Source organism: Zootoca vivipara, chromosome 12, assembly GCF_965207765.1.
Source record: "Zootoca vivipara chromosome 12, rZooViv2.hap1.1, whole genome shotgun sequence".
NCBI classification, from domain to species: domain Eukaryota; kingdom Metazoa; phylum Chordata; class Lepidosauria; order Squamata; family Lacertidae; genus Zootoca; species Zootoca vivipara.
This window is the reverse complement of record NC_142595.1, coordinates 15,079,023-15,091,670: the sequence shown is the minus strand read 5'-3', so window position 1 is coordinate 15,091,670 and position 12,648 is coordinate 15,079,023. Positions and strand designations below refer to the sequence as shown.

The following is a 12,648-nucleotide window of genomic DNA, read 5'->3' as shown; positions in this document are numbered from 1 at the left end:
GGATGTCATATAGAGGAGGGAGAAAGGTTGTTTTCTGCTGCTCCAGAGAAGCGGACACGGAGCAATGGAATCAAACTACTGTACAAGAAAGAAGATTCCACCTAAACATTAGGAAGAACTTCCTGACAGTAAGAGCTGTTCGGCAGTGGAATTTGCTGTCAAGGAGTGTGGTGGAGTCTCCTTCTTTGGAGGTATTTAAGCAGAGGCTTGACAGCCATCTGTCAGGAATGCTTTGATGGTGTTTCCTGCTTGGCAGGGGGTTGGACTGGATGGTGCTTGTGGTCTCTTCCAACTCTATGATTCTATGATTCTATGAACAATGATGGAGATGCAACAGGCCTAAATATAAGCTCCACCTTTCCCCCAAATTCAGACTGTGAAAAGTTAAAGTGCAGCTTATATTCGCAACCTTATGATATGCAGCCAGGATCATGGGCCAAACAGCGCCAGGAGCGTGGCAAAGCAGCACCTGCCCTGTGCATAGTCCCACGTCCTCTCCCCCGAGGCTGGGAAGGGATAAGGCCACTGGCAATGCAGATCAGCTCCCCACCCCCCAGTATGCAATCAGGAGCAGCGAGGAATGAAGCGGCTTATATTCAGGTATTTTCCCTTTCTCTCTCCCCCCCCTCCAATCTTAAAGGTGCAGCTTATATTTGGGTGCAGTTTATATTCGGGCCAATACAGTACAAGATTTTCTGCCACAACCACTTAAAGATATAATGAATGGAATATTAAATACAGGGAAACTGCCAGAATCTCGGAAAGAGGAATATATTACATTGATTCCAAAATAAGCTCCAGATTTATTGTCAGTTAAAAATTACAGGCCAATCTCTTTATGAAATAATGATTACAAACTATTCACCAATATTTTGGCAAATAGAATGAAAAAGATTTTAAAGGATTTCATCCATCAAGATTAAGCTGGCTTTCTTCTTGGCCGGCAGGTGAAGGATAAAATGATAAATATAATTGATTTAATAGAATATCTGGAGGCCAGGATTGATAAGCAAGTGGCATTAACGTTTATAGATGCAGAGAAGGCCTTTGACAACGTTTCCTGGACTTTTATTGGGGGGGGGGATTAGAACTGATGGATTTTGAAGAGACATTTCATAGAGGAAATGATGCAATTTATTCAGAACAAAAGGCAAAGCTGATTGTGAATAATGTAATAACGGAAAGATGTAAAATAATGAAAGGAACAAGACTGGGATGTCCCCTATTGCTATTACTGTTTATTTTAGTACTAGAGACACTGACACAAAATATAAGATCCGATGAAGAAATAAAAGGGATAATGGTGGGAAATAAAGTATATAAACCTAAAGCTTTTGCAGATGACCTTGTGATAACAGTAGAAAACCCGATTGTAAGTCTACCGAGGGTCCTGGAGAAGATTAATGAATTTGGCCAAGTAGCAGGCTTCAAGCTTAATAAGAGCAAAACGAAAATGCTGGTGAAAAACATGAGAGAACACAATAAAAAAGAACTACAAAATACCACTGAGTTGATAATAGATATAAAGGTTAAATATTTTGAAGTTTGTTGACAGCAAAGAATATTAATGTCTATAAGGATAATTATTTAACTATGTGGAAAGAAATAAAAAGAAATTTGGAGGTACGTGGGAAGATTATCATTTTGGGAAGGATATCTGTGATTAAAATGATCATATTGCCAATAATAATGTTTTTGTTTCAATCGATTCCAGTGATCAGTGGGGCAGGGCCCTTTAAGGAATGGCAAAGAGATATTTCAAAATTTATATGGCAGGGGAAGAAATAAATGTAAACTATTAATATATTCTAAAGATAGAGTGTCTTTTCCCTTCCAGATTCAAGATTATATTATGAGGCATCCTGCCTTTGCTGGTTTTGGAAATGGATAACATTACAAAATACAGATATTTTGGATTTGGAGGGTTATGCCAACAGCTTTGTTTGTGATGCGTATCTATGGTATGCAAAAGTTAAGGTACACAGAGGATTCCTAAACATAGCTGCCAAGTTATCCCTTTTTTACAGGGATTTTCCCTTATGCTGAATAGGCTTCCTCGCGAGAAAAGCGAAAACTTGGCAGCTATGTTCCTAAACCATGTACTGTAATAAGAAAATCATTATATGTGGTATGGGAGAAATATAAAAATTAGCTAGAATAGAAAACACCATGGTGGTTCTCCCCATTAGAAGCAATCTCTGTGAAGAAATTGAGTATGAGAAAAGGCTGGGCGACATATAGGGAGTTATTAGGAGAGGAGGGGCACCAGCTGAAATTGAAAAAAATTGAGGACATAAGAGATCTTTTAACAGATTGGTTACAGTATCACCAGCTGAATTCTGTCTTTAAAATAGGTTTTGCTACTAAGCTATCAAGGTTTGAGAAAGAATGGTTGGAAAAATAATTTCCTGGTGTGCTCTGGTCCATGGGGTCACAAAGAGTCGGACACGACTAAACAACAACAACAAGATTAGCAAATTAGTAAATTAGCGGGAGGCACTGTGGTCTAAACCACTGAGCCTAGGGCTTGCCGAATAGAAAGTCGCTGGTTCGCATCCCCACGACGGGGTGAGCTCCCGTTGCTTGGTCCCTGCTCCTGCCAACCTAGCAGTTTGAAAGCACGTCAAAGTGCAAGTAGATAAATAGGTACCGCTCCAGCGGGAAGGTAAATGGTGTTTCCATGTGCTGCTCTGGTTCTCCAGAAGCGGCTTAGTCATGCTGGCCACATGACCCGGAAGCTGTACGCTGGCTCCCTCGGCCAGTAAAGCAAAATGAGTGCCGCAACCCCAGAGTTGTCTGTGACTGGACCTAACGGTCAGGCATCCCTTTACCTAAATTAGCAAAAATGTATAGGACAAGTTCAAATGTTTGTTGGAAATGTAAGGAAAAGGAAGGCACCTTTTATCATATGTGGTGAATCTGTAAAGTGATAAAGGAGTTCTGGGAAATGATATACAGTGGTACCTCGGGTTACAAACATTTGGGTTACAGACTCCACTAACCTGGAAGTAGTACCTTGGGTTAAGAACTTTGCCCCAGGATGAAAACAGAAATCGCGTGCTAGCGGGGCGGCGGCAGCAGGAGGCCTCATTAGCTAAAGTTATACCTCAGGTTAAGAACAGTTTCAGGTTAAGAACGGACCTCCGGAACAAATTCAGTTCGTAACCAGAGGTACCACTGTAGAATGAATTTAAAAAACGGTTTAAAATAACTTTTGTTAAAAACCAGAAACCTTTTTGTTAGGAATTGTAGGTGCAGAGATACTGAAGGAACTGAAAAGACAGTTTATGCGTGCTACAACAGCTGCAAGGATGCTTCTTGCCCAGAGATGGAAAGACAACAGGATACCTACTAGGGCAGACTGGCAGGTGAAACTATTGGATTATGCAGAGATGGCAAGATTAACCAGGAAAATCAGAAATCAGGAGAATCAAAACTTCAACAAAGAATGGGACAAATATATATTGTAATTGAAAGACCAATGTAAACACTTGAACTTGTCAGGCTTTAAATAACTCTTGAAATGATGCATATAATTTGGATACAATGGAGGATGATAAATTAGATGGATTTATAATATGCAGTTTAAAACATTATTTAAAGAATCCACGGAGGGGAGGAGGGAAATATTGAGATTCGGAAGAATCTTGTGCAAGTTTTAATATTTGTAATAGTATTATGCATGTGAATGAATTAGTAAAAACAAATAATTTTTTGTTTTTTTTAAAAAAGCAAGATGGTCTGATACTTCACTGTGCTATTACTTAATGAGCAGCTTCTCTGCACACAAGGGGAGAATGTGGAGTTTGAATTAGGCATTACCTGCCAAGGTTGAATCTCCTGCATCTCTCCTTCCACCACTACCCTATATTTGGCTCCAGGCAGGAACATGGCATGTAGAGCATGTGCTATGGCATAGACAGCATTATAGAGACTATAGCTGTGACCAGTTATGCTCATCTCAAAGCCAGACAAAGGGAGATCTTCCAGCTTCTCCTCTCCAGTGCAGGTTCCACTGGGCTGCTCCTCTGTACTGGACTTTGGAAATAAACAAAGAAAGACTTGTGCCCATAACTGCTTGACAAAGCCATTTCCATTTGTCTCAAAGGGATTTTGTGCCTCAAGAAAGGATTTGAATCCTTGTACCACATTTGAATGAACTGCAAAGTAGAGGGAACCCTGGAAGGCTTGAATATCCCAGGTCATTTGATAGGTTAATGCTGTGAACTCCAGCTGTGCTGTCATAATCCACACCTTCCCCTCAGATGTTTTGGTCACATTTTCCAATTCAGCAAGTGCTGCCATTGTTCGCAAGATAGGCATGGACCTTGTTCCGCCATAGACAACCACCACCTTGGCTTTACTTTCCATAATAGCTTGATAAATTTGGATCCAGTGCAAGGGCGTACCCACCACGGGGCAAGTTAGGGCAGCTGCCCTACTCTAGAAGCAGGGCTGGTGGGCAGAGGCGGAGCACAGCCCGGCGGAGCGCGAGTTCGCCATTCCCGCCGCGCCGCGCCGCACCCTCCCTCCAGCTCCCCGGCGCGCCCTCAGGCAAGGCCAAGCGCGGCGGGGAACCAGGGAGCACGGCGCGGTGGGCGGGAACGCCGAACTCGCGCTCTGCTGGGCTGGGCTCCGCCTCCGCCCACCAGCCCTGCTTCTAGGGAGGGGCACAGCCCGGCGGAGCGCGAGTTCGCCGTTCCCGCCCGCCGCGCTGCGCCCTCCCTCCAGCTCCCCGTCGCGCCCTCTGGCAAGGCCAAGCGCGGCGGGGAACCAGAGAACGCGGTGCGGCGGGCGGGAACGCTGAACTCGCGCTCCGCTGGGCTGGGCTCCGCCTCCGCCCACCAGCCCTGCTTCTAGGGAGGGGCACAGCCTGGCGGAGTGCGAGTTCGTCGTTCCCGCCCACTTTGTGGCCCCTCCCCTTCCGTACCTTGGCCCCTCCCCTTGCCCCCCCCTAGTTTTGATCCTGGGTACGCCCATGATCCAGTGGAGATACATGTCATAATACTCAGCCAAGTATGTCGTTCTCAGGTTTGTCTCTGCGAAGGCCAAGCAAATACCTTTCTGGGAGAGCAGAGGTTTCAGGGCCTGAATAAATCTCTCCCCACTTTCATTTCCTCTAGCAAGCAACCCAACCCACGTCCAACCAAAGTGCAGAAGTAACTCAACAATCCCAGTGTGCTGATGGGCTTCATTGGGCACCATCTTGTAGAAGGGAGTGGATTCGCTTTGACCATCATCCTCTGGAGAAAAGGAGCCATACGTGAGCTAAAAGGAAATAAAGGAGCAACATCTATAAATGCAGAAGCAATAAGTATGTGCATCCAGGGCCTGCCCACCCAGGAGGCAAAATGAGCCAGTTGCCTTAAGAAGGCAGGTTCCACAAACCTGGGGGGGGGGTTGCACTCCTGCTTTCCTTTCCTCCCCACTCCTTTACTTTCTCCACTTTCTCCTCTATGCCTTTCTGTGTTGCTGCTTTTTTCTCCCATTTCTTTCACGTTGCTTCATCTCAGCATTTCAGCTCCTGATTTCATGGCGTCTTCCCTCCCCTTCCTCTCTCAAACCACTAACACACAGAATCCCCATCAAGTGCCACAATGTGTGGGCAGCTGACTCCTGTTAGGCAGGTTTCCAGCTTTGCAGGAGAGCAGCTTCAGTCTCCAACCAGTAGGCCATGCAGCAATGGTGAGAGGGTGTCTGTCGACAGAAGGAAATTTGGATAGAGTCAAACCTCGGTTTACACCTACCTCTGTTTGCGACCGCTTCAGCGAGCGACCACCACGGACCCAGAAGTGTTTACATCCAGGTTCCGCGGTATCGGATGCGCAGACACGATCTGCGCAGCTCGCGCATGCGCAGAAGCAATCTGCACAGCGTGTGCGTGCGCAGAAACGCTTTATCGGCGCTTCGCGTACGCGCAGAAGCATGCCTTCGGCGAGCGGCCACTTCGGCGAGCAACCGCCTCCGCGGAACAGATTGCAGTCGCAAACCGAGGGACCACTGTACATGTTTTTAAGTGTGTATGGATAAGGAAGCGAGGTTAGGTAAGCACTCTTCCACCATCACATCTTCTTTCTATCCCAAGACACTTTTCAGTCCGTAAAACAAACAAACAAAATACCCAACTCACTCAAGGGGTCGGGAGAGCAGGACTGGAGAGTGTTTTGGGGTCTGCATTTTGTCCCTGAATCGGATTTTCCTAATCCATGCTCTAACTCAGCAGCACTAGCGAACTGCAGTTCGACAGGGGTATCGTTTTCTGGTTTACCTCAGACAGCAAAGGGTCTTGGGCTTGTGTGCCTCTATAATGGCTGTGGTGGTAAATAATAATATTAATAATAATAATAATTTATTATTTATACCCCGCCCATCTGGCCGGGTTCCCCCAGCCACTCTGGGCGGCTTCCAACAAAACACCAAAATACAGAAATCCATCAAACATTAAAAGCTTCCCTAAACAGGGCTGCCTTGAGATGCCTTCTAAAGGTCTGGTAATTGTTGTTCTCTTTGACCTCTGGTGGGAGGGCATTCCACAGGGTGGGTGCCACTACCGAGAAGGCCCTGTAACTTGGCTTCTCGTAGCGAGGGAACTGGCAGAAGGCCCTCGGCGCTGGACCTCAGTGTCCGGGCAGAACGATGGGGGAGGAGACGCTCCTTCAGGTATACTGGACCAAGGCCGTTTAAAAACAAATGTGTTGGCAGGGTGAGAGGGGAGGAGGTATTTTCACTTCACTCTCCCCTTCTCCATGGCTGCTACAGCACTCTCCTTTGGAAAAACCACTTGAGGAAAACTACATTCCTGCAGCTCCCTGGCATGCAATACAGTGGCAGACCCAAGTGTCCCTATTTTCCAGGGACAGTCCCGGATTTACAGCAGCCACCCCAGTTTCCCCCCATTGATCCCACAGTGTCCCAATTTTCCTTAGGATGTCCCTCTTTTCATCAGAGAAATGTTGGATGGCCCAATCCATCTGGACACTTCCGTATAAGGAAGTTTTTAAAAAATGTTTAATGTTTTATTATGTTTTTATGATGGAAGCCGCCCAGAATGGCTGGGGCAACCCAGTCCAATGGGTGGGGTATAAATAGCGTAGTAAAAATATTATTATGGAATAGGATGTCCCTATTTTCACGCGAGAAATGTTGGAGGCTATGATCCTTGGCAGCTTCACAGGGAGAGGAATGGATGAAAAGCCAGCAGTCGGTGTCCCAAGAGAATTTCCAATGTTCAATATTCACCCTTATTTATTTCTACAACATTTTCTGGGAGGGTATGTGATTGATTCCTATTAAAACAACAGTGACCGACTGGAAACTCCCTGAGATCTGCAGTGGTCTTGATTCTGCCTAAGGCATGGTGCTGTCTTTCCCTCAGCCACTACAGCTGCTGTTTCCTCCAGCTACTGCTGGGAATGAAAATATTCTGCAGATGAATGCCTCCGATGGAAACAGGGCAACCTCCCCTGTTTCAGGAAATTGACTGGCAGCTGCGGTGTGCTGACTTGCCAGTGGGTAAGAATAAATAGGAAAACGTTATTTGCTTGCACATGACTTTCAAAAGAAGTTCACCACCACAAGATTATTGATGGCACTCTAGGTTCCCTTTAACATTTTATTGGTATGATCCCCAGTTCGCAATGAGTTGCAGTAAGGTTCCACCAGTCCATGCCATATCCCCTCCAGCTCAATTAAATGGGTTGAGCCTGTATTGGGGGGGGGGGGCTGGAAGCTTCAGTTGGTACAGAAGACACCTGCCAGGAATTTTTTTGGATAGATACTAGTCTCATTTCAAGGTTGAATATTGATCTTTACAAGCCGTGAATTGCCTGGAACTCATATGTCTAAAGGACCGCCTTCCCCCATACCATCACATTTTTTGGATCTGTGAGTGAGACCCAAGACATTCTGCTGCCTGAGATAGAAACTGACTGGCCCTGCCATTCAATCTTCTTTCAGTACTGCCATTGGGATGCCATCATCAGCTGAACCCGAGACACCAAGCTAGATAGAGAAGACACTGCTCAGACCTCCTGCAGAGATAAATGGCCAGTGTGCCTAAGAGTGGGGGAGAGGAATGGCTACCTGGAATGGCTACCTGGAATGGCAGACATGTTTTTATTACGCTGATGGCTTAATGCTACCTGACAGCTTGATGCTATGCATTGTATTTAACTGTGCAAGCACACTGGGAACACTTTTTGTGAAGGGCTGGATCACTCTCCTTTGTCTCTCACAACTATTTCTCTATTATACAAATCCTTTCTGAACAGAAAACATCATGGTGAATGTGTGAAATCCCCAAGGAAGCATCTTACCTGGGGAATCTTGTAGATGCCCAAGATGTTTGCCAGGTAGACGGAGGTATCAAAGTCCAGTCCCCCAATAACTGCCATCAGGCGTTTTTGGATGTTGCACTTGTAGTTGGGTATAAGTGTGGAGGGAAGGTTCAGAGCAGCCCTGTAGGTCATCCTTTCATCAAAGTAATTGTCATAGATGTGGAATCCCAGTGTGATATTAGGTAAGATCTTGGGGTTCTCATTGATCTCCTTGACAGCAAATACCAAGGCCAGGATATGCTGGTAGTTCTTTGGCACAATACTGCAATGAGAATTTTATGCTGTATCATTGGGAGATATGCTATGCATTATTATTTTTTAAATGGGCTTCTTTATGATTCTTCAGTATTTCAGTGAAAATTGTGCCCTAATATACACATATCTGCAGAATACTTTCCCCATAGGAATGCATTGTATTCCACTTCTATTCCACTTACACTAATATATGCATTTTTAGCAACACTTTACCTCCAGATATTCATTTTTGTTTATATTGTTTAGCTGGAGAACTGCATGGAACAATTTGGAGAAGTGTGAATTTCAAATGATGGCTGTGTATTATTTTTGTTATATTTTTAGAACAACTTTTTTTTATAGATTCACATTTAAATATGAACTGATTTGAATTCCCCCCTTTCCAATAATGGAATATTGATGTTTTCTTTGGGGTCCATCATATACTTGACAACACTTCTTGAAGTTCTAAGAGACACTCTTGCTGACACGAGCCTCTAAAGCCTTTTATCTCATACCAACTTCCCTAAGCCTCCACTTCTGTCCAATTAATTCAAAAATTGGTTTAGCAGCTAGGTACAGTCTGCCTCTGACCGGCAAACTCCTCAGATTATGTTCCTGCTTGCTTGGACAGCTGAGCTCATTTAGAAATCTACTTTTATAATGTTCTTCTGGTAAGAACTGAGTAGCATTTTAGCTTAATGCAGGGCTCATTCAGACTTCACCATGTGTCCTGCCATTTTCCTCCAGGAAAACCTGATCTTTGCTGCTCAATCAGAACTGACACCTCCCTCAGAACTTCTCCCAGCTGACAGTTAACTGACATTTCTTCACTGATCACTGCCTTCAGGTGAATACAGTCTGAATATATCTGATCCAGGGCCTGTCTATAAATTATAAACACAATCGCCTAGCCTGATTTAGATGAGAACATCAGGGGCTCTTTGAGCGCCACCTCAAAGGAGAGGTGAACCTTTAAGACCCCTCACATGAGAGTTTCTGAGGTGAAGATTAATAACAGATAAACAGAGAAGGGCTTTCGATCTTAAACTAGGGAGGTTTAATCTGTGAATCCTCCCCTAGTTTAACTCTCCTTGGAAGAGATTTGGTGGGATGTGAGGAGGAGAGAACACATCAACAAGACCAGGCTCTCTCATCTCACTGTCGCATTTAGATTTGCATCTCCCTTCTTCCAAGCCAACTCTTCAGCTTTGTAAATGCCCCCCACCCCATCTCCCTGGAAGAATATCACACTGAAATCAGTGGAACTAGCTTCTGAATAGGCCTGGCTAGAGCTAGGAGATATATCAGTATCATCTGATTATTTGACATTTGAATTCTTTACAGGTTATTAAGAAGTTGATGGATAGTTAGCCTTTCTTTGAAGTTTTCTTCGTCAAAAGGAGCAAAGAGAAGAGAAGCAAGTCCGCCAACAATAAGATGACCAGGTTGGTAGTATTCATGTGGAATTCTGGACAGATCATGGACAGTGCAACTCGTGGTATGTTTGCACACCAAATGTAGCAGATGAAAGAGAAGGGGCACAATAAACAGCAGCATACTGAAGCACATATTATTTCTCATCAAACACCCTTATTTCCATCCAGCACATGAACCTTGCTTCATAACCACCCTCAGTACAATATTCTGCCTTATGATGAACAGCCCTTCTCTAACAATTCACAGATTAAAATCCTATTTTATAACTTGATTAAGAGAAAAGTGAAAATCCTCCCTCTTCCTCTGTCCTTTACCTTGCTTAGAATGGCAGGAAGAGGTTATAATACCCATGTTTTGACATTGGTTAGTATTCTCTGGAAATCTACTGAGACGTTATCCAAGGGAGACTTAGCCATGCAGAGAGTGATAATTATAGGTGAGATAATAACATGCTCTCAGAAAATGACCAAAAAAACCAACCAACCCCTGCTTCTGATGTTTCATCCAAAGTGGTTTCTGTCTGTTTATGGGACAACAAAAGGGCATGCAGAATTAACAGTAATGAGGAAGAGAAGAACAGTTAGCCAGTCTCTTATCAATCCTGACCAGTGCTAATGATTAATCTGACCTCCCCAAATGTTCCACCTGAACACCAGTTCATTAGATTTCTGACAATTATGCCAAGACAAAAGAATGGTGAAAATGACTGAGTTTTGAAGGTGTTTTGGGTTGGTAGGAAGGAAAAATAGGTATCAACAAAGGAGAATGTCCTGGATGCCAACATCCAGGTTTGGGGCACAAACTCTTTGGTGAGAGATTCCCTGCCAAGATTTTAAATCACAAAATAGGCAGCAAATTAAACTGTGGAAATATAGGTTGCTAGACCTTTAAAATATGACTCCCCTCTTCCCTTAGCATAGAATAAGACCACACATTCAGTAAGTTAGGAATACAGTGGTACCTCAACCTACGAATTTAATGCATTCAGAATGCACATTCGTAAGTCGAAAAAAATTGTAAGTTGAATCCCATAGGAATGCATTGGGAGAAAAAAATTGTAAGTCGAAGCAACCCTATCTAAAACTTCGTAAGTTGAAAAAAATCCTATCTAAACCGCATCCAATATGGCGGACGGAGCTCTGTTCGTAAGTTGAAACATTCGTAAGTAGAGTTATTCGTAAGTCGAGGTACCACTGTACTTATAAACTCTTGAAAGGCGAGGTTCGTGTGCTTTTCCGCATAACAGTCAGAAAACACAGGCAGCAAAACGTGGCTTATTTACAATGCTGGAAGTTCACATTATTGGTATAGGAATGCAAGAGAGGCTTCTAAGAACCAAGTGGTCTGAGTATGAGGAAACCAGCTCTGACCTAAAACGTTGTGCTTCTCAGGTAGAGTGAAGGAGAGCAAGAGGCCTGATTACCAATTCCCTCCCAAGGTGAGCTATGCCTGGCACAACAGCTTGCTCTGTAGCCTTATACCTGTCTTTATTCAACGTTAGCATATTGGCCTTGGAGCCTTTCCGGTAAATGTTGGGACCGTGTTTTGGTTTCAACTGGTTTCCATTGATTTGGAATCAACTGGTTTCCATTGATTTGGAATCAACTGAGCTATTTTCTGATGTTGTAGGAGGAAGGGGAAATCCTGGCTCATGCCTGTGTGCAGTATCTCCAAGGCATGGCAGAAAATAGCAGAGTAGCTGATACGTGGAAAAGTAATTCCCGTGCAGCTCCCATACAGAGCCCAAAGTAAGATACGCAGGCAGCAGACTTTCTTTAGTAATATTTTACTGAGGTTCTTAAAGTATAAGAGTGGTTATAAAGTCCAAAATTCTTGCTGGATGCCCTTACAAGAGTCAAAACTTAACTCAAAAGTGCGTATCCAGTTAGAGAAACAAGAGAGACAGGAAGATTGTACAGGAGAAAGAGAAAGAGAAAGGATACAGAACTGCTCAGTAGCATGAGTTTTGGACCTTTAGTGTCACATGACCCCAGCTGCAGAGAAGCTTTGAGAAAGTTCAATAAGATTGTGGACCCATAAAACTTACAATCCATGACACACAGACTGGTCCCTAGTGGCAAAAAGGGGTGTAGAGAACCCTCCACCTTCCTTCTCTCTCAACTTCTTTACATGGTTTGCAGCAATGGGAATTTAGCCCTGGGAAGATATTAAGAAACCACACCTTCTCTACAAGCACAAACAACTATTTTTTGATCCTGATAGAAAAGCACCTCACAACTGGTTGGTGGGAAAGTATATAGAAGTAATAAATAAAAAGTAGTGTGTGGTGGCATTATATTTTAAAAATGGAGCTTAATTTCATTACTGTTCAATATGCTTTTACACCAAAATATACATTCAGAAGCATTCTGCCCCATCTTATAATAATAAGCCCATTAAAAATACCACAATTGTTATCCATTGAATTTTAAATTCAAAAAAACTCAACAGGAATGGTCTATAATAATAATAATAATTTATTATTTATACCCCGCCCATCTGGCTGGGTTTCCCCAGCCACTCTGGGCGGCTTCCAACAGAAAAATAAAGCACAATAATCTATTAAACATTACAAGAAAACAATACAAAACAAAACAAAAAATTACCAACAAAATAAATTTAAACAAACGCAAATTAA

General features: G+C 43.6%; 1 protein-coding gene across 1 annotated transcript; it reads right to left on the bottom strand.

Annotated features, from left to right (window-relative positions):
* Positions 1–2,248: 2,248 nt before the first annotated feature.
* LOC148683799 (vomeronasal type-2 receptor 26-like) lies at positions 2,249–11,514 on the bottom strand. The gene is made up of 5 exons (XM_088655806.1): positions 11,492–11,514; positions 8,316–8,598; positions 4,994–5,268; positions 3,823–4,402; positions 2,249–2,269 (listed from the first exon to the last, which is right to left on the bottom strand). The coding sequence occupies exons 1-5, from the start codon at positions 11,512–11,514 to the stop codon at positions 2,249–2,251; spliced, it is 1,182 nt and encodes a 393-aa protein (XP_088511932.1).
* Positions 11,515–12,648: the final 1,134 nt, after the last annotated feature.